At 36.5% G+C, this 27,684-nt stretch overlaps 4 protein-coding genes and 1 long non-coding RNA gene across 6 annotated transcripts; 2 read left to right on the top strand and 3 right to left on the bottom strand.

Annotated features, from left to right (window-relative positions):
* The first annotated feature begins 802 nt into the window (after nucleotides 1-802).
* Nucleotides 803-1,821, top strand: LOC130072012 (cyclin-dependent kinase inhibitor 1C-like). Its single transcript, XM_056236884.1, has 4 exons — nucleotides 803-887; nucleotides 992-1,070; nucleotides 1,229-1,279; nucleotides 1,520-1,821. Exons 2-4 carry the CDS (start codon nucleotides 1,017-1,019, stop codon nucleotides 1,778-1,780), a joined length of 366 nt encoding a protein of 121 aa, XP_056092859.1. The 5' UTR covers nucleotides 803-887; nucleotides 992-1,016; the 3' UTR covers nucleotides 1,781-1,821.
* Nucleotides 1,822-6,868: 5,047 nt separating this feature from the next.
* On the bottom strand, nucleotides 6,869-7,903 carry LOC130072009 (cyclin-dependent kinase inhibitor 1C-like). Its single transcript, XM_056236881.1, has 4 exons — nucleotides 7,819-7,903; nucleotides 7,638-7,716; nucleotides 7,429-7,479; nucleotides 6,869-7,227 (listed from the first exon to the last, which is right to left on the bottom strand). Exons 2-4 carry the CDS (start codon nucleotides 7,689-7,691, stop codon nucleotides 6,967-6,969), a joined length of 366 nt encoding a protein of 121 aa, XP_056092856.1. The 5' UTR covers nucleotides 7,692-7,716; nucleotides 7,819-7,903; the 3' UTR covers nucleotides 6,869-6,966.
* Nucleotides 7,904-16,563: 8,660 nt separating this feature from the next.
* On the top strand, nucleotides 16,564-17,123 carry LOC130071992 (uncharacterized). The gene is made up of 4 exons (XR_008804062.1): nucleotides 16,564-16,645; nucleotides 16,766-16,801; nucleotides 16,945-16,962; nucleotides 17,082-17,123. It is a non-coding gene; the product is annotated as an uncharacterized LOC130071992 (long non-coding RNA).
* Nucleotides 17,124-18,007: 884 nt separating this feature from the next.
* On the bottom strand, nucleotides 18,008-20,653 carry odam (odontogenic, ameloblast associated). Of its 2 annotated transcripts, XM_056236867.1 has the most exons (9): nucleotides 20,568-20,653; nucleotides 20,376-20,444; nucleotides 20,241-20,285; nucleotides 19,339-19,392; nucleotides 19,003-19,197; nucleotides 18,734-18,877; nucleotides 18,408-18,488; nucleotides 18,187-18,245; nucleotides 18,008-18,097 (listed from the first exon to the last, which is right to left on the bottom strand). In XM_056236867.1, exons 1-8 carry the CDS (start codon nucleotides 20,571-20,573, stop codon nucleotides 18,213-18,215), a joined length of 627 nt encoding a protein of 208 aa, XP_056092842.1. In that variant the 5' UTR covers nucleotides 20,574-20,653; the 3' UTR covers nucleotides 18,008-18,097; nucleotides 18,187-18,212. The 2 variants fall into 2 exon arrangements, with proteins under 2 accessions (XP_056092842.1, XP_056092843.1); XM_056236868.1 differs by lacking the exon at nucleotides 18,008-18,097 and having other exon boundaries at nucleotides 18,183-18,245; nucleotides 18,408-18,483.
* Nucleotides 20,654-23,531: 2,878 nt separating this feature from the next.
* Nucleotides 23,532-26,034, bottom strand: scpp9 (secretory calcium-binding phosphoprotein 9). The gene is made up of 10 exons (XM_056236860.1): nucleotides 25,787-26,034; nucleotides 25,635-25,690; nucleotides 25,541-25,555; nucleotides 25,325-25,462; nucleotides 25,114-25,233; nucleotides 24,945-25,013; nucleotides 24,801-24,863; nucleotides 23,978-24,025; nucleotides 23,825-23,890; nucleotides 23,532-23,738 (listed from the first exon to the last, which is right to left on the bottom strand). The coding sequence occupies exons 2-9, from the start codon at nucleotides 25,680-25,682 to the stop codon at nucleotides 23,834-23,836; spliced, it is 558 nt and encodes a 185-aa protein (XP_056092835.1). The 5' UTR covers nucleotides 25,683-25,690; nucleotides 25,787-26,034; the 3' UTR covers nucleotides 23,532-23,738; nucleotides 23,825-23,833.
* Nucleotides 26,035-27,684: the final 1,650 nt, after the last annotated feature.

Genomic DNA, 27,684 nt, shown 5'->3' with positions numbered 1-27,684 from the left:
ATTTGAAATGTTGATTTAGTAATGTGTTGAGCCCCAATACATGAGCTCCAATACACCCAATACACCGCCTAACCCAGCCATTTACTGTAAAAACTGAACTAAGTTTACTAAATAAATAAATAAATGTCAAATGTCAGTTTTAAGTCAAATGTAAAGATCAATTTGGATAAAAGCATCAGCAAAATAACTAATTACTTATAAACTGTTTTTTTTTTGTTTTTGTTTTTGCTTTAAAAGAGCTCATATAGGCTATAATTCAAAGTTGAACTGTTGGATTCACATATGTCCAATGAATTGCAGTTGGTTTAATACATTATAAAATGTTATGAAAATTTAAATCGTATCATGTAAAATGTAGCACAAACTATCATGTTGTAATTTGAATTGCTTTTGTCTGTTCTTATTTCTCTTACTTTGGAGATTGGAAGTTTTTTTTTCCCTTCCTGCCTCAACTGAACTTAGACCAGCTTTTTGATGACTCGATGAAAAAGTATATAATACTACAAATTCCAAATACAATTCCAGATTTATGAAAACCTTGACAGATGTCGTAAAGACATTTATAATTCAATAAAGAATCCCAGTAACATCCAGCCTTAGGTGTGCCTTAATCTTTTGTTTTGTTTATGTGTTGCATAAATTCAGTGTATGTTTACAATTATATACCATAGAAAAGAGACAACTATGTGAATAATTTCCATATTTCCCAATTGTTGAGTAAAGTCCAACTTGCTAAATACTTGCTAAATACGAAATACATTTTTCAAACATGTTATTCTGCTGATTGGCCAGTTGCATGTCGATAATGTATATATATAGAGCATTTATCACTGCTGTTTTGATGTCACACCTGAAACAGAGAAGTCTCTCATACATCTGCCATAAAGGTAAGAAGAAATCTTGGAATCAACGGCATTTACATTTATATTTGGGCATTTAGGAGACATTCTTATCCACTGCGATTTACACATGATGAATATTTCTCTATTAGATCCGAGCAGCTCTTCTTGAGAACCATGAAATCTTTCCTCCTTGTTGCTTGTGTCTTTGGACTCTGCTGTGCCGTGCTAGTGAGTATCATTCTCTCGTTGTGATCAAATTCATATGTGTTGATGTGCATTCAATTTTCTATTTTGTTTCAACCCCCACAAACTTTTTTTATTACTATAACTTCTTTTATTACTTATTATTCTATAACACTGGAAATGACCAATTCATTTCTTTTCAGGCAGAGGATGAGGAACATAGAGAGAAGCGCTCATCAAGCCATTCCTCAGAGGTCAGTTTGAAATCAAAAACTCTTGCATAAAATCATTTTAATTAACTGATCATATTTATTCCATATTTTCTCGAGTGCAAAAATGATCCTGAGCCATGCAAAAACATTTATGTAAAGAAATCATAGAAAGTACCCTCTGATTATGTTGATATACATATTTCTTTCTTCATTTAGAAAATATGTTGAGTGATGACTCTTTTTCAATGTACATCTTACTCTTTTCTTCTGATATTCCTACAGAGACGACCTGGAGGCTTCTTTAACCCGTACCAATTTCAGCGTCCTTATCCCTACCCATACTTCCCCCCTAACCTGCCTCTGCCTCAGCCTCAACCTCAGCTTCCAAACAACAATGCCCTCCTCAGCCTCTTGCCATTCATCTTAGCACAGCTGGCATCTGCCCCTGCTCCTGCACCGGCCCCGGCCCCCGCACCAGCCCCAGCCCCAGCACCGGCCCCTGCTCCTGCACCGGCCCCAGCTCCAGCTCCTGGTGGGAGATAAGCAACCAGTTAAATCAAACTAAGAAATGTGTCTGATTGACCCTGAATACATAATGCCTGCCTCTTGCTCTTGCTATGTTAAAAATAAATGAATAAATAAACTTTGCATCATTGAATCATATATTTGTGTTTGTATTATGCTTTCTATTTTTTGAAAAGGTAAATGTATATGAAGTATAAGTTACTAGTTAAAGCTAAGCATGTGTCTGATTGACTCTGAATACCTTATAATGCCTGCCTTGATATTTTGCTCTTGATATCTTAAAAAAAAGAAACTTTGTATCATATATTTCACATAGTTAAGTACAGTATGGTTTGGGAACCTATACAGCTTAAATCTAAATTGGCACACCAGGGGCACGTTCAAGTTCAAAACGGTGCGCAACGTTTTGCTACGGTTTCCAGGTTGAACGTCATGTTTCCTGCAAACGGCGTGCACCGGTGTGCAACGGGGTCTGAGATGCGTTTTCTCTTGTTTGGTGGGTGTGTCAGAACTGCAGTCCAATCAGCAGCTACATGTATATAAAGCACGCTTTATTAAAGTGAACTTGCACAATGGGTTCAAGGAAAGTAATTTACAAATGTGTTCGATGCAGCTCGGTATACGCAACAACTGAGGATATTAGAAGACATGTTTGTCGTAAGTTTTATTGTAAAAATATTGGATATCAACATAATGATGTAGTTGTTTATATTTTTAGCTTTATTGCAAGTGTATGACATTTGGTATAGAAATAAACAATGGTAATTAAGTGCTTTTCCTAAAGATGAGAAAGAAAATACAGGTTATTAAAACAGTATGAACTACAAATAAAGTCAGTATGTGAGGCTAAATAGATGTGTTTTAGTCTGAGTTAGGTAAGATGTGTACTTCCATTTCAGTTTCCACAAATCCCTTCACTCGATTGGGATGTTCTCTCGTGTTCTGGGCGGCAAGTGCAGTATCTGTAACATTGGGCATATTTTGTAGTATTAACACATATGCCTATACCGACTTCATCAGGCTCCGAAAATTCTTCACAAAGAATGGCCTTCTCAGCTCCCATAGTTGCAACACTTGCGTCATCAGAACAGTGTGTTCAACGTATCACCGTTTCTGTTTAAAAATGCAACGTTTTGTCTGGGCTGAACGCAGCCCTGGTGTTGACAGCACTAAAAACTGTTGGACATGAGGAATATTTGAATCTTCAACATTTATATGAGAATTGCATTCTGAATCAGGTACAGAAAATCGTGGGGGACCAAACTCATTTTTACACAGTATGAAATGCTCCCCTCCGGTAGAAGATATAGAGTCCCTTTTTGCAAACTAAACCGGTATAAGAATTCCTTTGTTCCTGTATCTGTACGAATGCTGAATAAGTTTATCTTTTTAATTTTAAATGTGTAAAATCAACTGTTTCTCCTCTTTTCTTTATGTATATGCAGCAACATGTAGTCCAAAACAAATTTCCTCTCGAGGACAATAAAGTATACTACTACTACTACTATTTGTGTGTGTAATGCTTTCTCTCTTTTTTTAAGGTAAATTATATAATGTATATAGAAGTGTGCTTATGGCTGTTATCATTCATGATAGCAACCAAAAGTATCAAAGATATTTTAAATTAGGTTACATAATTACAAATGGAGATGGAGACAAGTAATTTCATTGAATCATTCTTTCAAGCGATTCATTTAAAAACGCTGATTCTCTTAAGTGACTCAAAATCGAATACTCTCTGAGTAGGTACATCTTTTGAATAAGTAAATACTTTGCTACAGTTAAAAAAGGATGCTCTACAGTATGAATGTAATCTGGACATACCACGTGACATTAGTCATGTCATGTGGAGTTTGTATGTGGCGGATGTTCATGAGATAATTGACAGGCTGGTTTATGGTGACAGGTCACACATAAATATACGAAAATGTGATAGGTGGTTTTCAAGAAGCAATTTTATCATGTGATACAAGCCTAATATGTGCCAAATCTTGCATACCCATCTGCAAAAGTATGGCATGGATGAGGCACAAAGACAGGCATGCTGAGAGAGCGACCGCTGAATCCAACCCATGATGACAGTAGGAGGGAGGGTGGACATAGAATGGCAGCAAGAGACTGGAGGAGAACAGTAAGTGCCAGGCAGGATCGTACAGTACAAGGGGATCGACTCTCGGGGGACGAACAATTACTGCACCGTTCTTGCTGCTTGGCTGATGGTGTAAGCAGCCAGGGAAGCTCAGCTTGGAGGACAAACTAGACAAGAGACTGAAGACAAGACGAGACTAAAGAAAGCTCTGACTAGAAACTACAGTAGACTGTCAAACAAACAATGTAGCACAGAAAGTTTATAACAAACTGGCCAAACATGAGGGCAAGAGAACACATATACACTCACCTAAAGGATAGGAACACCATACTAATACTGTGTTTGACACCCTTTCGCCTTCAGAACTGCCTTAATTCTACGTGGCATTGATTCAACAAGGTGCTGAAAACATTATTTAGAAATGTTGGCCCATATTGATAGGATAGCATCTTGCAGTTGATGGAGATTTGTGGGATGCACATCCAGGGCACGAAGCTCCCGTTCCACCACATCCCAAAGATGCTCTATTGGGTTGAGATCTGGTGACTGTGGGGGCCATTTTATTACAGTGAACTCATTGTCATGTTCAAGAAACCAATTTGAAATGATTCGAGCTTTGTGACATGGTGCATTATCCTGCTGGAAGTAGCCATCAGAGGATGGGTACATGGTGGCCATAAAGGGATGGACATGGTCAGAAACAATGCTCAGGTAGGCCGTGGCATTTAAACGATGCCCAATTGGCACTAAGGGGCCTAAAGTGTGCCAAGAAAACATCCCCCACACCATTACACCACCACCACCAGCCTGCACAGTGGTAACAAGGCATGATGGATCCATGTTCTCATTCTGAGTACACCAAATTCTGACTCTACCATCTGAATGTCTCAACAGAAATCGAGACTCATCAGTCCAGGCAACATTTTTCCAGTCTTCAACTGTCCAATTTTGGTGAGCTCTTGCAAATTGTAGCCTCTTTTTCCTATTTGTAGTGGAGATGAGTGGTACCCGGTGGGGTCTTCTGCTGTTTTAGCCCATCCGCCTCAAGGTTGTGCGTGTTGTGGCTTCACAAATGCTTTGCTGCATACCTCGGTTGTAACAAATGGTTATTTCAGTCAAAGTTGCTCTTCTATCAGCTTGAATCAGTCGGCCCATTCTCCTCTGACCTCTAGCATCAACAAGGCATTTTCGCTCACAGGACTGCCGCATACTGGATGTTTTTCCCTTTTCACACCATTCTTTGTAAACCCTAGAAATGGTTGTGCGTGAAAATCCCAGTAACTGAGCAGATTGTGAAATACTCAGATCGGCCCGTCTGGCACCAACAACCATGCCACGCTCAAAATTGCTTAAATCACCTTTCTTTCCCATTCTGACATTCAGTTTGGAGTTCAGGAGATTGTCTTGACCAGGACCACACCCCTAAATGCATTGAAGCAACTGCCATGTGATTGGTTGATTAGACAATTGCATTAATGAGAAATTGAACAGGTGTTCCTAATAATCCTTTAGATGAGTGTAAAGGGAGCTGAGAACAAGAGGAACAGGTGAGCACACTCAGATAAGGAACAGGTGAACACACTCAGGCAAACGAGGACTCAACAAGAGAGGGATCAGAGAACATGAGGAACATATGACAACACTCAGACAAACAAGGACTCAACTAGACAAGAGGGCGTGCTACTGGGAAACAAGGAGGCGGGAACAGAGGAGCACATGGCCAACACAAACAAAGACAGAGCCATATGTGCAAGCACAACACAAACAGAGACATGAAACACAGACAACACAGACAAAGCTGCCAGGGCAGAACCCTGACATGCGCAGCAGCACACAAACATGGCAAATATTAAAAATAAAAGGATTACAATAAAAGATTATTATTGTGCACATAAAGATATGGTGGAATCCGGCTTGTCCCGTAGATCAGTGGTTCCCAAACCTGTCCTCACGGCACCCCAACACTGCACGTTTTCTTTATCTCCCTAATCAAACACACCTGATTCAACTCATCAGCTCATTAACCCATGTGATAATGAGCTGATGAGTTGAATCAGGTGTGTTTGATTAGGGAGATAAAGAAAACGTGTAGTGTTGGGGTGCCGTGAGGACAGGGTTGGGAACCACTGCCGTAGATGGTCTGCTTGCATGCTTTAACCTCGAGCACGAGGAGATCCGTTTCCTTTCTGGGGAAGCATTCAGTCTTTCCGCTTGCAAATTCCGTCATGTATACAGCGAATCCGCCATGGCGGGAGCGCAACTGGCTTTTAAAGGGAATGGGAGATGAGACTCTGGTTGGTTTATTGCACGTTACGCCCAAAACACACCCATTACTCATTAAGAGAATAGGGATAACCCTTTTAGACATGCGCCGGGTGCGGCAAACATTTTTCCCCTCGTTAAACTAGCAAAAGTGAATTCGGACACGCTCTAAGTGCACTTGCGCCGTGCGCTTTAGGCCATGCACTTATATTAAAATAAGGCCCCTTAGACTTCGAAAACGTTACATTAGAAACAGCAACAATGGCTTGGGTCATCTCTGTTACTGGAGTGACAGGCAGCATGCTATTGTTTTTATACAACAGTTCTAGAAACAGCAATTTGAGAACTTACATTTAGACAATTTTAAAATTGCCAAATACATGTCCAAACAAAGCAACAGCAAACCCATTGTTACAAACAACAACTGCGCCGTTTCGTTCATGAATGATTCAGTGCTTTTGAACGAATCAGTTGTGTGCATGACTCGATGCGCTTAAAAAATGTTTTGCTTCTGAACGAATCAGACTCACTCACAAAGACAACGATACTGTCTGCGAGGAACGAAAAAAGCCCCAGGAAAGTCTCAGTCAGTACTTGGAACACTGCTTGAATAAGATTTGAGGACTAACTGTTGAATAATTGTAAATGTTTTTGATACTTTTGGCTGCTGTCATGTATGGCAAAACTCATAAACACACTAAATAGGAAGAGTAACACAAACACAAATATATAATTCAATGATGCAAAGTTTATTTTTGGTTATTTTTTTAACATAGCAAGAGCAAGAGGCAGGCATTATAATGTGCATTCAGGGTCAATCAGACACATTTCTTAGTTTGATTTAACTGGTTGCTTATCTCCCACCAGGAGCTGGAGCTGGGGCCGGTGCAGGAGCAGGGGCCGGTGCTGGGGCTGGGGCTGGTGCGGGGGCCGGGGCCGGTGCAGGAGCAGGGGCAGATGCCAGCTGTGCTAAGATGAATGGCAAGAGGCTGAGGAGGGCATTGTTGTTTGGAAGCTGAGGTTGAGGCTGAGGCAGAGGCAGGTTAGGGGGGAAGTATGGGTAGGGATAAGGACGCTGAAATTGGTACGGGTTAAAGAAGCCTCCAGGTCGTCTCTGTAGGAATATCAGAAGAACAGAGTAAGATTTACATTGAAAAAGAGTCTACACACAACAGAGATTTATGTGCATACATGTGTTTACATTGCTCAGGACCTTTTTTGAAAATTAAATTAAAATGATCAATTAATTCAAATGATTTTATGCAATGGCAAAAAAGAGACTTTGCTTATACAGTGTTTTCAAATTCAAATTGACCTCTGAGGAATGGCTTGATGAGCGCTTCTCTCGATGTTCTTCGTCCTCTGCCTGAAAAGAAATTAATTTGTCATTTTCCATCTTCATCACATTTCCAGTGTTGTAAATGATATCACACAACAGTGTGGTGGTTAAAAAAGGAATAGAATATCACATGCACATCAGAAAATATGATAAAGTTTATGATAAAGCAAGAGAATGATACTCACTAGCACGGCACAGCAGAGTCCAAAGACACAAGCAACAAGGAGGAAAGATTTCATGGTTCTCAAGAAGAGCTGCTCGGATCTAATAGAGAAATATTCATCATGTGTAAATCGCAGTGGATAAGAATGTCTCCTAAATGCCCACATAAATGTAAATGCCGTTGATTCAAAGATTGCTTCTTACCTTTATGGCAGATGTATGAGAGACTTCTCTGTTTCAGGTGTGACATCAAAACAGCAGTGATAAATGCTCTATATATATACATTATCGACATGCAACTGGCCAATCAGCAGAAGTAACATATTCCTTAGTAACAAACATGTTTGAAAAATGTAATAATCAGTATTTAGTAAGTTATACTTTACTCAACAATTGGGAAATAGGGAAATGATTCACAGGGTTGTCTCTTCTCTTATGGTATATTCATTTTAAACATATGTAAACTGAGTTTATGCAACACATAAACAAAACAAAAAGATTAAGGCACACCTAAGGGCTGGATTGTAAATTATTACATTCGTTATATCTGTGACATTCTAATTATCCAATGTCAATTGGAATTAGTATATTTCCATTAGAATATATTTAGAATGAAGGATAACTTTGGTGTTACCTAATTAAAAATAGTCTTAAAAAGAAACCTAATTTTAATTCTGTCAGGTTATGGTACAGTAGTAATGTAGTAATATTTTAAAATAGTATTGAGTATTGAGTTATGGTTTGAGGATAAATGGTTTAATGGGTAGTGGATGACAGTAATCATAATATTGATCAAATACGGAGAAAATATAATAATAATTTATTTGTGTGTCAAGACGTGTTAACTGTTGACAGTTGTCTTCATTTGTTAATTTCAGCAGATTCCAACATGAGCTTTGCTAATTATAATGGACCATAATTCAAAGATCTCTTCAGGTTCTGTCATCAATAACAACAACAAATAAGACTTTTCCAGTTGTTGCCAGATTATTTCAGTCATTAAAATCATTGCATTTGTCTTTTGTATATTCGTCTTCTTTACTCCTTTACTTCTTAATAATATATCTTTGATTCTTATTTGTGTTTTAGATTAGCAATTTTAGATTTAAAACTGCTTGCACACAATTTCTGAAACTATGGCTAAATTTCTCTAAACTCTACACCCAAAACCACAAACCACGTTCACAACATGCATAAAGTCTCTTGCAAAGCAAACACTTCATTCAAAACTATTTAAATTCTTCTAAAAAGCATATATTGTAAAAAGCGCTATAGAAATAAAGGTGACTTGACTTGTTTGCATATTCAGTAATTTTTTACAGAATAAACATAAATACAAGGGTGAAAAATTTATTTGATTCTCAAAACATTGAGTTTTGATTTGAAGTGATCGAATGAGGTGTGTGCTTTGCAGACTTGGTCTGAAGAGGAATGTTTTCACTGAGTTGGCCACAAGTACCACTTTTAGTGTTGAAGCTAAAAAAAACTCTAATACACATTCGTTTTACTATTCTTTCTTTGAGATGCTAGCATTTTGCATTGCTTTATTTCTACAGGTGCCATATAAAGTCTGGTATGTGAAATGTACAAGTTATGTTTTTAAAAATGTCTCAGTTTTTTTTTAAATTACACGTTACACATTAAAGTGGAACTTGAGGCCCACTCAGTGAAACCATTCACTCATGTACCTTTTCAGACCAAGTCTGCAAAACTGCAAGCACATTTTACGCTTTGCACTCAGTTTGAAATTGAAAAACAAACTTTTTTGCAAAACTCTAAACACAGTTCTCTACATTGCACTCATAATTCAAAACTAACAGCTATTTTATTTCATTTGGAAACACTGCCATTTAAATGCCACACTCATTTACTGATGACCTAATCCCAATGATCATTTGTGAAAAGTGAAAACACTTATATATAAATTGATCACTTAGAAATCAAAACTCAGTTTTGAGAAAGAAAGAAATTATTTTTACACCCTTGAATTTCTGTTTATAGTGTAAATATATATGTAGATATATTTACATATATGTATGTATTTACTACACACACACACATACACACACACACACACACACACACACACACACACACACACACACACACACACACACACACACACACACACACACACAGTGCTTTAGAAATAAAGTTGACTTTCTGACTTGGCTTGTATGTATATCCAGTGTGTGCGTGTATATACTGTATATATATATATATATATATATATATACAGGTCCTTCTCAAAAAATTAGCATATTGTGATAAAGTTAATTATTTTCCATAATGTAATGATAAAAATTTAACTTTCATATATTTTAGATTCATATATTTAGGTCTGGGGTGCCATGTCAGCTGCTGGTGTTGGTCCACTGTGTTTTATCAAGGGCAGGGTCAATGCAGCTAGCTATCGGGAGATTTTGGAGCACTTCATGCTTCCATCTGCTGAAAAGCTTTATGGAGATGAAGATTTCATTTTTCAGCACGACCTGGCACCTGCTCACAGTGCCAAAACCACTGGTAAATGGTTTACTGACCATGGTATTACTGTGCTCAATTGCCCTGTCAACTCTCCTGACCTGAACCCCATAGAGAATCTGTGGGATATTGTGAAGAGAAAGTTGAGAGACGCAAGACCCAACACTCTGGATGAGCTTAAGGCCGCTATCGAAGCATCCTGGGCCTCCATAACACCTCAGCAGTGCCACAGGCTGATTGCCTCCATGCCACGCCGCATTGAAGCAGTCATTTCTGCAAAAGGATTCCCGACCAAGTATTGACTATTGAGTGCATAACTGAACATAATTATTTGAAGGTTGACTTTTTTTTTTTGTATTAAAAACACTTATTTTATTGGTCAGATGAAATATGCTAATTTTTTGAGACAGGAATTTTGGGTTTTCATGAGCTGTATGCCAAAATCATCGGTATTAAAACAATAAAAGACCTGAAATATTTCAGTTGGTGTGCAATGAATCTAAAATATATGAAAGTTAAATTTTTATCATGACATTATGGAAAATAATTAACTTTATCACAATATGCTAATTTTTTTAGAAGGACCTGTATATATATATATATATATATATAACAAGCTACAATATAGATTGTTTCACAGCAGCTTCACAATAGTAACAAATTCAAAATCGCCTGAGAAGCAGCTCTATCAAGCCAATTGTAACGGTCACCAGCTGGAGTGCCATTGAGAGCCACTAGAGGGCACTCCACACCAGACTATTATCACTCCCTCACAAACTACATTTCCCATAACTCACTGCCCGGACTCATCATCACTGATTGCATTCACCTGTGTCTCATTACCCTGTTAGTCTCGGTCTATTTATACCATGTTCACTCATTCACTCACTGCAAAGTTTTGTATGTTGTTGCACTGCATTTCCGAGCGGTTTCCCTTGTTTCATGTCTTTTGGATTTCTTGCCTGTTCCGTGGATTACTCTTTTGCCTCTGACCCCTGTTTGTTTGTTTGTTTGTTTGGACTGCCTACCTGTGTTTGAGGTATTGCCTGTTTATTGGATTACGTGTCTGGATTGCCCCTAATTAAAGCTGCATTTGGATCTCAACTTTCTGGTCTCCGAGCAGTTCGTGAGTGACACCAATAAGTGTCAATATTCAGCTCAGTTCAATAACTGTAACTTTCATCAATTGTGCATACATACTGTATTTGTGCACATACATGTACGTATGACAGACTTCTATACAATCACTGCACACTGAACAAGCAAAAGACATGAGAGTAGTGTTTTACATTTTTCACATCTGTGTGTATGGTGTGTATGTGGCTAATCATGTTAGGTTTGTGTGGAGTTACTACGCAAAAAACATCATTTTTGGAATAGTTAAAATAGTTTTGAATGATGTGTCTGCTTTTGCAAGAGATGTCTGATGTTTTGCATGTTGTGTGCGTGTTTTGTGGTTTTGTGTGTAGAGTTTCAAGAAATTGAGCCATAGTTTCAGAAATTGTGTGCAAGCATTTTGAAAAAACAGTAATTGAATTAACATCCAGAATAGTGAATCACACACAGGCAGCACAAGATATAAAAGTAAACCAGTTTTAATGGTAACAATCTGCAGAAATACACTGAGAACAACAACAAAAAAATACAGAAGACATGGACATTTAGCTCACATATAACTGTAAATTTTCTAATATTCAAGAGTGTAAAGAGAGGGTTGGTTTGCTCCTTCTGCCATTTTATTTCTTTGCTGTTTCTACTATAGGCTAATATAGGATAAAGAGCTATTCTAATCATTATTTAGATAGACATTTAAACTCAAAATTGTAACTGCTCACAACAAAGGAGAAGTCAGAATTTAGGAGTCTTAACGTGCTGTGATTGGTGGAAGGGTTGGCACCGGGGTTGAGGCAGGGGTCGGGGCTGGAGCTGGGACATTTCTAGAGGAAAGGGCCATCAGCAGCTGAAGAAACTGGTCAAAGGTCATTTGAGGCAGAAAGGTGGTGGAAGCAATCTGATAAGATAAATAATGACAGATAAAATCATACGAGCAAATAAAACAACATGCTGATATATAGTTTTTGTTCAACTTTACGTTTTTAAATTTGAGTTACATTTTTTGACAAACCTCATCGGAATCCGAGCTTGATAATGAGCGAGCCACACGCTGGTGATCTTCAGCCTAATCACAGTAATAATAATAATCATTATTATCATTATTTACACATGCAACTATAACTGCAAAAGTATAGCTTTTGAAACATACCTGGAAAGCCACGGTCAGACCAAGAAGGCATGCAAATAAGATTACTGTCTTCATGTTTCTGTCAAAGACTAATTCTCCAAAGCAACAGCAATAATATTTTTAGGAAGAACAATATTTTGCTCTGATGCCTGAGGATTTAAATACAGTAATAGAACACACCCCTCTGTTTTGTTGATTCCTAACAAACACCTCACCCTCGCTGCTCTTGCTAAATGCACTAGACGGGTCAATCCTAAAACATTAGGTGGGCTTAAGGCAACAAACTAGTTTAGCAATCGGTAAAATCCCTCCTACACATGACACTCCTGATATTGCAATAGAGAAAGACTTGAGTCAATACTTACACCTCTTTGAAGCCAGAATTGTGTAATGGTTATGAAATAAAATGCTTGCTGTACTGTAAAAGGCCTACTGTTATATTTTGACCACCTTAAATGACATCAGTTTTGTATTAGTATTTTTTTTTTTAACAATTTCTCTAACAATTGATAAGTCCTTAGTCAAAACAAATGAGCCACAACAACAGTGACAATTGCTCAACCACTGATCTTTAAAAAGACAGAAGCAAGACCAATGTGACAGAGCTGGAAACGGGGACAAACGTTGAGAAGGTAACCTCTTTAGTGCGACATTGAGATCAGTTACTATTAAAGTCAGTCAAATTACATTTAATTCTGAAAATTGTATATTTATTATTTTACAGAAGCAATGTGGTTTCTAGTGGTATTGTCATGTGTTGTGGTGGCAGCTCGGGTGAGTATCAACATTCTGTGTTTTATTTTCATTGACATTTATCTTGGGTATTCGCCTTATTTTTAATGTAAGAATGGGCGGGGCCATTTGTAAATTGAATGTGTCTGGATTCTAGTTATTTTTAACTGCTTGCAAAACAGCTCATTATGCTGCTTGATATATGGGTATGGTATTTGTCTCACTCATTTCTCACAGCTTGATTCTGAAACTCACAAAAGGAGGTATCTAGCATGACATCTACCACTTGCTTGTTTGATCCTATTCTCATAAGCTTATTTAAATATTGCTTCGATGTGTTGTGCCCTGCTATCCTCAGTATTATATGACTCATTGCAGACTGGGGTTGTTCCAGCAGCATTAAAGATTGCTGCTGTAACTTGTGCATGCCAAAAAAAAAGAGAAAAGGCTGCTCTGGATGATTTTAACAAATTTCGTCCCATCTCAAATCTTCCATTTTTTGCAAAAATACTTAAGCGCGTTGTTGCCTCTCATTTGTGTAACCATCTTACAATTAATAACCCCTTCAGTCAGGTTTTCGTAAATTTTTAACAGTACTGAAACTGCTTTGGTTGAGGTTACCAATGACTTGTTGATGGCTTCTGGTGCAATTTCCATTCTCATCCTTCTTGATCTTAGAGCCGCTTTCAACACTGTAGATCATAGTCTTTTACTTACCTACCTTGAAAGAGTTTTGGTGTGTCAGGGACAGCTTTAAACCGGTTTAAATCCTATTTTATTGACCGTTCCCAGTTCATTTATATGGGTGGTTACAGGCCTGAGATTAGCTCTGTACTTGCTGGTGTTCCTCAGGGCTTAGTTTTAGGCCCTTTACTGTTCAATAATTATTTGTCACCACTTGGGCATCTGTTACGATCGCTTGGCCTCCATTACCACTTCTATGCTGAGTATACTCAAGGTAAAAATGTTGATGCCTGTTTTCTTTCTAACTGCATTTCTGAGTTAAAAACATGGACGAAGTTATGCTTAATGATTCCCGCCATAAAATTTTTAAAGCTGGTTCACTGAATCTGTTTGTTGGTGGCGCTGTTTTGGAGACTCAAAGTAAAATGAGGAACCTTGGAGTTATTTTTGATGCCAGTCTTACATTCGATCATTTTGTACAGAACACTGTTAATGAAAGCATCCTTTTTCACCTCAGTAATGTAGCAAGATTGCGTACTATGCTACATTTCTCTGTATATTGTCGTAGTTCTAAACACGCTTGTAATGCAAATAGTTTTACCGTTTACTTTGTTAGCTATACTAGTTATTTCCCTACAGCGGCCGGCTAATGAAACGCAAGTCGAACAGAAAATAGTTTGTTCCGCGTTGCAAAATGAGGTGGATATATTAGCATGGTGTAGTTATTGCGTTGTTTTCAGCCCAGTGACAGAGACCGCTGGGATCAAGTGTACTCAGTGAATGGAGAGAGAGATTTCCGAGGGCCAGTGAATGGAGGAGGAAAAGTGCCTCAGCCAGTGGGCAGAACTCCAAACAGACCAAGATGGGAGCAGTATTTTGGACGTCCAGCTTTTGTATGTTTTTGTAGTAATTTAGATTCAAATTGTGCATGACTCTAAAATCATTCAAGGTTGAACTTCAAAATGTCAACTGACGCTTTAATTATAGCCAGATCCGATGGGCCCATTGTATCCAAATGAACCTGAGCCACGGGCACAAAATCCATCTAATGGATCTCCATTTGGACAAGATCTAGGATTCCCTGGTCAAAATGGAGGAGGCAGGGTGGGCAACATTTTCAATATTTTTGCACGTTTTGCAATCATTATGCAGTACAATAAACATTATTTTTGTATCTTCTGCTGTAGGGTTATGAGTCTGAGATGACTAGACCAGGGTCCGGTTTGACCCAGGGAACACAGAGGAGCGGACAATGGCATAGATGGGGAGGAACCGGAAAACCACAGATGAATGGAAGAGCTGGTAGACCATCTTACAAAGTAAGTTAGACGGCAGATTTAGTTCTATTGTCACTTTGTATCAAAATAATGATTTTATTTAGCAGAAACAAGACATAAAAACAATATGTCAGAGTTTAAATATTTGCCATATTCGCCCTCATCCTGGGGCAAATGGGATTGAATTAAATATTTTTGATAATGTGGAATAATATAACTTAGAATGAAATAGCAAGTGTGCTGAAATATAAAAAATAATTGTTAATGTTGTAAAAACCCTTCAGCCAACTCAAGCTCCAGTAGGTGGAGGTAGAGAGAATCAAATGAATCCACTCTTTGGGAGATCCCTGAGTCCCAACATGCTGGTAGGCTCATACTGCTTATATTAATGTGCTCTTCAAATGTGCTCTTCAAATTCATTCATGGATTAAACAGTTTTATGTTCACTTGTTAATGAATGTGAATGGATTTATGAGTTCACTTTCATACATGTTCTAGGACAACAGGCAGTTCATTCCAATCTTCAAGGTAAGAAGACGATCATTTACTCACAGACATGGAATGGAAATGCAATTGAAGTCTCTAATCTGTGTTTAATCATTTGTTATCCACTTGGATGAACATAGGCTGACAATGTCACTGTGCAGGTGAGTGAAACGCTTTGTGTTGCTGTTTTGTACTTAAAATGTTGCAATGCTACAACTAAATAACTTTCTGAATATATCAAAAAGCATAAATAAAAAAATTATATGTTCTCCCCTTCAACAGAATGTTAGTGCTTTCCATCTAAAGGAGGTAATGCCACTAAATTGGTGAAATTGACATTTTCAATCAACCTTACGTATTCCAAGATATGAAAACGCAATAAAATAGATAGAATCAGAATTCATTTTTGCTTTTGTTTCCAGGGAGAGAATGTCTTCCTCTTACCAAAAGTGAGTGATTGGAACTGTACATGTAAAGATAATACACTGCCATTCATTTTCCATTCACAACATATTACAATATGTTTTTATTTCATACTTTGTTGAATTTGAGGTACTGAACAGATAATGAGAGGTATACTTTTAATGGGCTAAAAGTAATGAGAAAGTGTAAGATTAATGATATTCACATCGAAAACCTTCTTCTTTCCAGGGTAGAGGGCAAATGCAGCCACCAAAAAAGGTAATAAAGATTAGATTTAATTTATAGTATAGTATGTTTCATGTTAAAATAATGCATACCATTTCTGACTAAATTACAGGATGGAGTGAATAGACCTCAGGAACTGGGGGTAAAGTTGTTGTTGTTGTTGTTGTTGTTTTTTAGCCTATACATTTTTTTTTTTATTATTGTGAAATAAGTTCTAATGTGATTTCTTTGTTGTGTAATAATTAATTTAATTATTTTCTTTTAGTTTGGTCAGGGTTTCTCCCTCTATGGCCCTCAGGTATAAGCACTATAATAAACATCCATTAAACTTTATAATAGGCTTTATAATTAGAATATATCAAATAAATAAATATAACATATATAAAAGGACTAAAAGTACATTTAAATGCATAAGTTCCCAAATCAAACTGTTTCTATCTAACAGCCTTATGTGAAGCTCATCTACAACCCAACTGCAACGGTGAGTCGCAAACAATAAGTCTATTAATCACATTGCATATCTTGGACTAAATGATGATGTTGTTGTTGTTGTTGTTGTTGTTTTTAAATATAACAGTTTATTTAAATGTGTTCCCCACAGCAAAGAATCTCATTTGAATATGGCATTACACAGCTTGTAAGTAATCAGGAACATGTACTAATATCACATCCATCCGTTACATTATAAATACCTGCCAGAATAAGTTTTCCAGCTAACAGCGTTCTCTTTCTTGTATCAAATTGTTCTTGATCTTTTAAATGCCCTGGTTGTGTTTGCAGCTCCCTGCATTCATGAAGGTCAGTATTTTGCTCCTAAAGTTGAGAGTGATCACTGGTTTTGAATTATTTGAGTAGACATTTTATATTGTCTTGTTTTGTTGATTTATACAACATTGCCTTTTACTCTGATTCTCCAGGCGGAGTCTGAAAGTGATCATGGGACAAACTAGGACAGAACCATGTACAATAATCACACTGGTAGGACCGATTGCTGTACCTACAATAAATAAAATGAATTTGATTAAAAACATCATTTTGGCTTTAAATAACTTTTTCTTTTTCCACAGGTGGACATCCAGCGAGATTAATGAGATTAAATGTATAATATAGATTTTTTTGTTATTATTTTATTGCTCATTAATGTCTCTTGGTGGTTGTTCACTCTTAGTTTGCTGCATTTTCTTCTTTAATCATGTTGAGAATGTGTTCATTAAAACTTGTAGCATCAACACTGTAATGTGTGTATTCTGTTTTCCTCTATTATCATGGTGTTTTGGTTTCCCTGTTTGCCTGCTTGTGTTCCCTAGTTAGGTTCCCTGGTCGTTAATTAGTTCCCTCACCTGTTCCATTTTAAATTGATTACGCCCCTCATGTATTTAAGCCATGTGTTTCCATAGTTCCTTTGTCCGGTATCATCTTAATTTTACGTGGTTGTATTATTGGTTGATCCTGTGATCTCCTGAGTTTTTCTATGATTAAATAAAGACTGGGTAACACTTTATTTTACAGTGCCGTTACATATTAGTAAATACTATAAATTGTGCTTAATTGCAACTAACCTAAACCACAACCTAATCCTAACCCTATATTAAGTACATGTAGTTAATTATTTTTTACTCAGTACCTAAATGTATAATTACACTGTACCATGGACACCTTAAAATAAAGTGAAACCAAATACTGTTTTTATCTAATCTTATAGTGCGCTCTCTACAACCAGATGTGACACACTGCTATAATTTTGTCACTAAAGTGCATGACTTACTTTATTCTTGTATTGTTATTACATGCAATCACCAAGTTTTAACAGGAGTACAAAAAAAAAAAAACATTACTGACAAAATAAACAGAGCATCATTTATTTATTTGGTAACATTTGGATATTTCAATTTAACAAAAATGTCTCCTGTGAGGGATCTCCATGGTGGGATATCTGGAAAACCAAACAACAAATTTACATTCTGATAAATTAATAGGTATGATATCCCATTATAATATACTTTTTGGAAAACTTTTTAATACCTATTTATAAATGAAGTCTTCTGAGCCTATGGCTCAAACAGTGGGAAGCCAGGATGCCCCTGTCAGAGACAGGATTGGTTAATAAACAAACTAATGTGTCTACAAATTTTACAGCATTTATTCTGCCCAGCCATGTTTTTTTGTCATGTTTGGTTAATAACAGCATGTTTAAACCAAAGAAAACATGTGAAAAAAGATGCAAGTTTATACTCTTGCATTACCTCTACAGTTCCAGGACCGGGCCGATCACCACGGTAATCAGGAGCAGACGTTACCATCGGGTCTACTGCCTTCACCCTGTTCTGAAACATGTGAAAATTTGTCTTTAAGATTGTCTGAGAAGAAAACAGAAATATAAAAGCCCCTTGAGATTACATTAGAGTAATGAAACCTAATGTAATGTGAGATTACATTAGAGAAATGGGGGGTATGTCAAAAAAAGAAAACATGATTTCTTTGTAGAGGAAATATACTTTTCATGTATTCTTTTTTTTCTGTTTATATTATCAATTAAAAAGGAGGAGAAAATGTTACGTCTTTACAATACCTGTATTGGTTGAATTGGTTGCATTGGTTGCACTGGTTGCATCGTAGCCTGGCCTTGAATATTTGGGCCAGCGTTCTGGTTGGGTATCAGCCTTACAGGGGTGTTTCTCAGAGGATATAGATTCGTCAGGAAGAATGGAAAGCCCTAGAAACAAAATTTGACTTACTCTCCAAAAAAAATGTGATAATAGATTACATCAACAAGTTAAATCAACATCTATGTTCAATAAAAGTTAGTGTGTGTGATGTTCCTCTGAAGTCCGTCAGTACCGGAGGAGGGTTCTGTGCTGGTATGCCGTTATTGGGACCGAAGCCAGGTATAGGCTGCTCCTGCTGCAACGGAGGCAACTGTGCTGGGTTCAGCTGGTTTATTTGAGGGGGGAAGAATCCCTGCATCGCGGGGTTAAAGTTCAGCACCTGTGGGGGCTGCTGCTGGATCAGGTAGGGGGAGAAAAATGGAGTACCCTAAAGAGAAAGAAAGCAAAGAGCTAGAGGATTCCGTTAAGATTCTTATGAGCACCATCATTTAGAATAAACTTACAGGTGTTTCCCAAAAAACAAATCTACTAGTTAAAAATACTTTGCTTAGACTGAAAGCTAAATTACCTGTGCTTGACCCAAACCCAAACTTGCCAGAGTGAGTCCATTGATACGCAAAACCTACAAGGAAGCAACGATTAACGATTAATCGTGAGCGTGCGTGACAGAAAACAAAAAAGATAAAACTATTTTAAGGTGACGTACTTAGACGTTACATACAGTATACTTAATATAGTAAAAATAACAGTAAATTATGCATAATTACAAGCAACTAACCCTAAACCAAAGCCTACCCTAACCTTAAACTTATAGTAAGTATATAGCCTAGTTAAATAATGTTATGCAGTACTTATATATGTGCAATTACACTGTAACAACGTCACCTTAAAACAAAGTGTAACCAACAAATATACACACTCTTGTTCAAAAGTTTGGGAACAGTCAGCTTTTTCATAATTATTTTTTTTTTTTTTTACTTTTATTCAGCAAGTATTCATTAAATTAAGTTGACAGTAAAGACATGTATGATGTTACAAAAGATTTCTATTTCAAATAAGTGCTGTTCTTTTGAAGTTTCTATTCATCGATGAATCCTGAAAAAAATTTATCACAGTTTCCAAAAAATATTAAGCAGCCACAACTGTTTTTAATATTGATTATAACAAATTAAAAGATTAAAAAATTGAGCACCAAATCAGCATATTAGAATGATTTTCGCAGATCGAAACTTAGCTTTGCCATCACTGGACATTACATTTTAAAATATATTAAAATAGAAAGTTATTTTGCAACAATTTTTTTACAATATCACAGTTTTGTACTGTGTTTTAATCAAATAAATACAACCTTGGTGAGCAGACGAGACTTTCAAAAATCTTACTGACTCTAAACTTTTTAAAGGTATAGTGTAAATTAATATGTAACATTTAATATATAATTTATACAAAAAATATATATAAGATACATACCTCATTACTGTTACTTGCAATTATTCCAATTTGTGGCTGGTAGATCTGTGAAATACAAACCGTTTTGTTACTTTAGGTTCAAACTGAAAACATTCATTTGTTAATTTATTTTATTATTTATAAATGTACACTTACAGGGGCACAAGTGCAAATGCTGAGAAAACCAGCCATGGAAAAGATGGCCTCAAACTTCATCTTGGTAAGCTGTGGATGAAAAATCAATGACAATGAACAAATACAGAAGAAAACAGAGACACAGAAATAAAATGTTATATACTTCTGATAAAACAGTCAATAAATACACAATATCAGAGAAAATAAAAGTACATTCATGGCAGAGCAGAAGTGCAAACTATTATCGTCTTTTCCCCCGTTTGCTTTTAAAGTGGTTCTTGCCCTCTTATAATATCAGGTTGCTGTATTTGTGACACATGCATTGGTGTCATGTTTCTCAATTTGTCTATAACACGTCATATATATACATATATCATTATGGTCAATGGTCAAACACACACTGCTAATTGTTTTCATCAATTTATTGTCTGGGTGAGAGTATGTCTGTTAGTACAGTATGTTTTGATGAAATTAGAAGTCTATCATTATGATGTTATAGTAAGTCATTAAACACATTTAATGCTTAACGGATCAAACAGAGGCCTGAGATCAGGACTGAGTGTTGTCAGATTCACAGACTAATAAGCAGGCAGAATGAAGAGCTGTTTGCTCTGTGAGGTAAGGAGACCAATTATTTTTCTGACTGAGAAAGAAAAAACAAGACGAACAGATTAAATCATTCTCTTCAAAACAATAATTATAGCAATTAGTGTGGTCATCACCACTCCATAATTACATGTTTTAGGAGCTGAGTATTCCAGACAGAAGAACCAGACTGAAATGTAGTGACCTTTCTCCTTTCTAAAGTGCGCAGCAACCTTAAGTGTCCAGTAGATGGCGGTATAATACAATCAACAAATATCCCAAAACACTATTTATTTAGTAGCTATTTTAGACTACATTCTATTTTAGAATTTAGTCACCAGAGATGTCTAGTCACTATTTTCAAGTATGTAACTCTATTTCACAGTCTTTTACACACACACACACACACACACACACACACACACACACGCTCACACACACACTACTGTCTGTAAGATTTATACTGTCTGAAAGATATGATATAATGTAATCAAGCAGCATTTGCCTATTTAAATGAGTAGCCTAAGGAAATAAGAAAGCTGAGGTAGGACATCTGTGAATGTACACTATCGTTCAAAAGTTTGGGGTCGATAATATTTTGGAAAGTCTCATGCTCACCAAGGCAATGATGAATTGTCAGCAGCCATTACTCTAGTCTTCAGTGTCACATGATCATTCAGAAATCATTCTAATATGCAGAAATGGATTAATACATACATACAGTACATATTACATACATACATAAATTCAGTGTTGGGGAAAGTTACTTTTAAGATTAATGTGCTACAGTCTTGCAATATAATAGATATACTCACTAAAAAAGAACTTGTTATTGCGTTACTTAGTTACTTATTATCGAAAGTAATGCATCACATTACTTTTACGTTACTTTTTCTCACCTGGGCTGGGCTTGCTTTTGGTTTGTTTTGTTTTTTTTATAACAAAAAAAGTTCTATTTTTGGCAAATGTAAAGTGAAATGAACAAGTTTTTGGGCAGAAGAAAATGCAAATTCACTCCTGAACAGTAGAGGGCGCAGCTCACACAAACAAAACACAAATGTTTTTTTGTTTTTTTACAAAACACAAAATGTGATGTTTATCTAAAGTCATTTTGCTTATTGGTATGGTTGAATTGGTTCATCGAAGGGCAGCAGCAAAGATATTGATTAATAAAGTGAGATTAAATATAAAGTATATTTGAGTAATTTAATATATTTAATTATTGAAGGTTTGTGTAATAGCCTTAGTTTGCATTTCACTGTTTTTATTCATTTTGAGGTATACTGAATCTGTTTTGTGCAAGTCAGATGAGTAAATGCCTGTTCACATTTATTCTAAAACTACAATAACCATCCTATTTACACACAGCACACACAACGCCTCTGCACCTTACTCACGATTTCTCCCAACATGGGGACAAGAGAGCTGCCAGTCAATAAATGGGAAAACAAAGAAAACTTGCGTTACACTCTCAGAAAAAAAGGTACAAAAAGCTGTCACTGGGGCGGTACCCTTTCAAAAGGTACTTCTGTACCTAAAGTGTGCATACCTCAAAGGTACATATCGGTACTACAAGTGTAGGCCTGCATATTAAAGGTTTCCGTCCCAGTGACAGCTTTTGTACCTTTTTATTTTCTGAGTGTACTTATTTACACCCAACACTGCATAAATTCTTATTTTTAATGTTGAAAACAGTTGTGCCACTTAATATTTTGTGGAAGCCATGGATGTTTTTTTTTTTTCAGTTCTTTTTTCTTATTTTTTCTTTTCTTTTTTGATGAATAGAAAGTTCAAAAGAACAGAATTTATTTTAAAAGTCTTCACTGTCTTTTTTGATCCATTTCATGCATCCATGCCAAATCAAAGAATAACCATTCAAAACAAAATCTTACTGAACCCTTTGTGTATTGTTTACGGCAATTCATGGGGTTTTTTTTGTTTTTTTTGTTTTTTTTTTATCTCTCTGCTTGTACATGTGTAGTGTTATCAGTTGTGTGGAATATAAATGTGATTGTGTACTGTAAGTTGTTGATTTTTGCATAAATAAAAATGCAAAAAAAAATCTTACTGACCCCAAAATGTATGATCAAATACCAAGCAGTTTACTGTCTTTATTATGTCGGTATAACATTTGAGTTGCGTTTAGCGTATTTTTATTAGTCCTGATGCTATTTTGTGGTAATACAATCTTTTCTGAAACAACCACATTTCAGCATGCTTTTAGCCTGAACCATAATAATTGTTATGGTTTTCTTTAGTCTAGTCAGTGCCCACATTAGAAATGAGTTTTGTCAGACACTGACAAAAGAATACACCTATGGAGAGTTGTTTGCTTTGTGAGGAACTGAGACAATTTAGAGACTGAGAATGCGAAAACAAAGACAATTGGATTTTTTTAAATTTATTTTTTTAACAGTGATGATGGTGATCATAATCATCATGATAGTATTAACTGTATGATGTTATTTTTTCCCCTTTAAAATGTTCACAATAACTTCAGGAAAACAGTAGATGGCAATATAACACAAACAAACTCAGCGTGGTAACTGTATAATCATATTTTTAAGAGAGTAAAAAATCAAAAGAGAAAATATTCACAGTTGCTACAAACTATGACTTTTATTAAGTATTCGGTATAAACATTACACATGCTGATAATTTGTCAGTAAAAAGCAAAGGGTTAGACAAATAGAATGGCTTAATAAGGAATACATTTTACTTATCAGCAATGATTATGTAATATTGAAAATAGAAAATGACACTTAATGTAGAAAAGAAGAGGAGATATCTTGAAAGTATCTGTGAAAAGAAACAAACAGCTTCTCAGCAAAGGTAATGATTAATGTGCATTAAAATATATGTCTGACAAAGCACGTAAAACACACCTCAGCGATTCAAACACGTCTTTCACCTAAGTTTCCAGACACAGTTGGGCTGACCTGAGCTGGGATCTGTATGCAGACGATAAAGTCAGAATTATAATAGAATGTACCACCCATTAGATTTCAGATGGATGGAAAATATTTTTCTCTACATACCTGGGTGATTGAGACAGGGGGTCTTGTGGTCCTTCTGAGGAAGGAGCGCTGAGAAAAATGAAGGATTTAACAGTTAGAAAGGTGGACGACAGGAATTCTGCCTTTTGAATGCTGCATAAACACTGCTAAACAATCCAGTTACAGGTACACTTTGTACCAAGAACTTTTAGAACAGAAATTATTTGACTTCTCCAGTTGATTAATCACAGTACATTAAGACAATTGTTTTAAGACAAAAAGTTTTCAGAAATGTTGCTCAAATATGCAAATTACTGCATATTTATGTAGATAATGGCTCATTTGCATAACAGCACGGAAATCTGAATATTGGAAAAAGCCAGGTTCAAAATTCATGTTTCATTTTTCTATATTTAAGTTAAAGATTTGGATATTTTGGATATCGCTTTTTATCACAAATCAGAAAATACTGTCAACAAATAAAAATAATTAATAAAAAAAAAAAAAAAATCACCATGTTTTTAGGAGTAAAAAATGATGGATATATATCAGGTAAATTACATATAAACTATAAATACCTTCAGAATATATTATGTAATTGAAATCAGCAGATACAAACAGATAAAGTGTAATAAAACAAACAATTAAATATGCATTTTGGGTGTTTTCTTTGCACAAGTCTGAGAGAAATCATTCAAAATTGACCACCAGTGCCTAAAAAAACAAGTTTTTTTTTTTCTCCTGTATGTTTTATTAAGAAGAAAAAAAATGCAATCATTCCTTCTCAGGATTGAAATCTGTGGAAATACTTGATGATGGACGGAGTGTTGATGCTATGACGGAGAAATTGCATGATAAAACTTACTTTAAATCTAGTCAGTGAACCTGGTGGTATTAGGCCTGCAGCTCCAATAGGGCCTTGTCCAGCCTACAGTTCCAGAAACATAATTTGTAGTCCATGCTTTGAATTTTTAGCATTAGCATACTAGCAACTAGAAGATTTGTTTACCGCAACTTGCTGCTGAGGAGGGAATAACACTGGTTGATTCTGGGGACCACTAATGTAATACGGCAGCCCCTGTTAATCAGAACATGGTCGAAACACAACATCTCAGATTAGATTGGAAATAAATGTATATTGTAACACATAAACATTGTGAATGAACATGAATGAATACCCCGTTAGAGGGAGCGAAAGGATAAGCCAACTGAGGTCCCGTGTTGGGTGGGGCGTAGGGAACTGCGGCCACGGGTGGCTGCTGAAGCACATATGGAGAAAGAGCGGCTCCAGGAATAAACTGTCAGACACGAAAGAGTTTAATCACCTGCGTAGGACATTATCGCAGTGGGATATACAACGCACTTAAGTGGTAAATCATCAGTTCCTACTTGTGTAAACGGAGGCTGTCCTATAACAGCAGCACCACCAGAAAACATGGGTGGATTCAGACCACCCACCAGTTGAGGGTTAACTCCATTTACACCAGTAACCAGACCACCATTCAGACCATTGACCAGACGCAGCTTCTAAAAATAAGCGCAGCTTAAAGCATCAATATTAACCAACTTAACACAAGATAATCCTGATGATATGAATGCTCTTACCTTGGCTGTGGTGATCTAAAAGAGAAGAAAGTATCAGAGTGATTAAAGCATGTATGGATGAATTGATCAGTCATGAATGAATCAATGTACTCACATCAGCCATTATGGCCAGTACCATAAAGATGACAGCAAAGTTCTTCATCTTACAATCTGAAAAATATCATCAAACAGCACATTTTAAAATGACACAGTCTGAATTTGATATTCAAATCATCTTTTAATAGCAGAAACCTTGCTGGCACCCACCTGTTTGTCACTCCAGCAGTGATTTGCTCTGTCATGTACAGTACAGTCGATCTCCAGTCTTTTATTGAGCTGGATGGTCTAGTTCAACCAATTAGAGTTCAACACTAATCCAGCTGTGTTTATCAGTAGGGTATTGGGAAGCATTAGTTGTGGTTTTGTTATTCATATATTTTTAAGTTCACCACCAGGATTCTGGAAGAATTTGTGGTCATTTGAGTTGAGGATTTTGGGTTTTTAGTGACTAAACGTATACACAGATGTACATAAGTCACATGACATCACATTCACTGTAACCTGCACAGACAGATGAAAACAAAAATGTGGTCTCAGCTGTAGTTTTTCTCTTGGCCTATATGAAAACACTGTTTGTGTTATAATCTCATTGCTCCTGGTCTGAATGTCTTAGGTCTTAGATCATTCACATTGTCATGTAGTCAACAAATGCCAGCCCTATAGACCAAGATACCACAAAAGCTGAAAACCTGTAATGTGACCTGATGGTTTAAAACAATGTCTACTTGCATATAAATATTGGAAGAAAAAAACTTGGTTTTAGCTGGGGATTTTCGCTTATGTATAAGTGCTGTAAATCCATAAGTAGCTGTAATCCATATGTTAATTACATTAGTGATGCAAAAACATGTCAAACATATAATTTATGACATCATATCTATTTTTTTTATTACTTCTAAAAGCATCTAAAATCATTTTATCATGACATAACACTGGGTTTCATTTCAGTTTTGATAACTTTAATATCATATTAAAATGTGGGAAACAGTAGTAGTAATAATAAAAAATAGTACAGGCAAGTTCTATACTTTTATTGTGAATTTTTTATATCCTACATGAACAAGTACACATTTTTAAGCTTGTGTACGTTTGTTGGGACTTAAAGTAACAACAGGTAACTTTTCAACCTTCATAATATATTTCCAAGTCTCTTGTGATGGTACATCGACTTACAATAGGTTGAATGACACGTCTGCCATAGCCTGACGGGGTCTGTAGCGTTTTTAATCGTACTTTTAAACTTCGGGTTTCGGGTAGTAACCGGCGAACAAAGAGAACTACAAAATTCGACTGCTTTACAGCATATACGTCACTTCCACCACCACCCCCACTTCCTTAAAATCGGACTTGCGAGCCAAATGTTATAGTCATGGGCGAAGCAGCACAGAAAAACAAGAAAGCAAAGGTTTTATCGGAGCAAAGCAAAAAGAGAAAAAGAGAAAGTGATCGCGTTAAAGGCAGAACGAGGATCAACATTGCAGAGCTGCCAACTCTCACGCATTGGCCGTGAGACACCCGCATTTGATTGGTTTCACACGCTCACACGTACGCCACACCCCCGGTTTCTCACGCTAAATTGTCAACCCGGTCGGTCAAATCCCTGAAAGATGAGTCTATCTATAGATCTACCTGTTGAGCCACTCGTGATCGACAAGTTATACCGCAAATTAGTTCAAATCTCCCGGAATCTAGAGCGAGCGCGCACGCGAGACAGAGACTGTGCTCCAACGCGCGCGGACGGCAGAGAGAGAAAGCGAGCGAGAGACCTTGCGTGTGCAGGGAGCATCAAACCCCCCATCGAAAAAAGAATGCCTCTCTCTAACCTCTCTAATTCGCTAGAGTAGTAGCGAATTATCAATCTGGTAGCTAGTAAACGATATTCTAGTTTTTGATGGTTAGCTATCGCTAGTATTCTCGTTCTGATTTGAACTTTGCAATCGATGAAATGCAAATAGCAAATGTTTGACCTAAAAAGTGTAGTCTACTCAACATGTACAAAGAAAGGAGGAAGATTATTAATAAAATCATATTTTAGGATACCTAACATGTCTGTGATATTTGTTTATTTGTCTTGCCTCAAGCTATAATGCAAATCGATTTGTAAA

The sequence above is a fragment of the Rhinichthys klamathensis genome, unplaced genomic scaffold, assembly GCF_029890125.1.
Source record: "Rhinichthys klamathensis goyatoka isolate OS25496 unplaced genomic scaffold, OSU_Roscu_1.1 h1tg000469l_1, whole genome shotgun sequence".
Lineage (NCBI taxonomy): Eukaryota > Metazoa > Chordata > Actinopteri > Cypriniformes > Leuciscidae > Rhinichthys > Rhinichthys klamathensis.
The sequence above is the reverse complement of the archived record's forward strand: the minus strand, read 5'-3'. Positions and strand labels throughout refer to the sequence as shown.

What these genes read in the sequence shown, in the direction of transcription:
- LOC130072009 (XM_056236881.1), bottom strand. Translation starts at nt 7,691, where the DNA reads ATGAAATCTTTCCTCCTTGTTGCTTGTGTCTTTGGACTCTGCTGTGCC. An exon ending in GACTCTGCTGTGCCGTGCTA is followed by an intron (nt 7,480 to 7,637) that starts GTGAGTATCATT and finishes ATTTCTTTTCAG; the next exon opens with GCAGAGGACGAAGAACATCG. An exon ending in CATCAAGCCATTCCTCAGAG is followed by an intron (nt 7,228 to 7,428) that starts GTCAATTTGAAT and finishes ATATTCCTACAG; the next exon opens with AGACGACCTGGAGGCTTCTT.
- scpp9 (XM_056236860.1), bottom strand. Translation starts at nt 25,682, where the DNA reads ATGAAGAACTTTGCTGTCATCTTTATGGTACTGGCCATAATGGCTGAT. An exon ending in GTTCACTGACTAGATTTAAA is followed by an intron (nt 24,026 to 24,800) that starts GTAAGTTTTATC and finishes CATTTTTCTCAG; the next exon opens with CGCTCCTTCCTCAGAAGGAC. An exon ending in CCCCTGTCTCAATCACCCAG is followed by an intron (nt 23,891 to 23,977) that starts GTATGTAGAGAA and finishes GTCTGCATACAG; the next exon opens with ATCCCAGCTCAGGTCAGCCC.
- odam (XM_056236867.1), bottom strand. An exon ending in TTGCAAGTAACAGTAATGAG is followed by an intron (nt 19,393 to 20,240) that starts GTATGTATCTTA and finishes GCTTCCTTGTAG; the next exon opens with GTTTTGCGTATCAATGGACT. An exon ending in TGGGTTTGGGTCAAGCACAG is followed by an intron (nt 19,198 to 19,338) that starts GTAATTTAGCTT and finishes CTTTCTCTTTAG; the next exon opens with GGTACTCCATTTTTCTCCCC.
- LOC130072012 (XM_056236884.1), top strand. Translation starts at nt 1,017, where the DNA reads ATGAAATCTTTCCTCCTTGTTGCTTGTGTCTTTGGACTCTGCTGTGCC. An exon ending in GACTCTGCTGTGCCGTGCTA is followed by an intron (nt 1,071 to 1,228) that starts GTGAGTATCATT and finishes ATTTCTTTTCAG; the next exon opens with GCAGAGGATGAGGAACATAG. An exon ending in CATCAAGCCATTCCTCAGAG is followed by an intron (nt 1,280 to 1,519) that starts GTCAGTTTGAAA and finishes ATATTCCTACAG; the next exon opens with AGACGACCTGGAGGCTTCTT.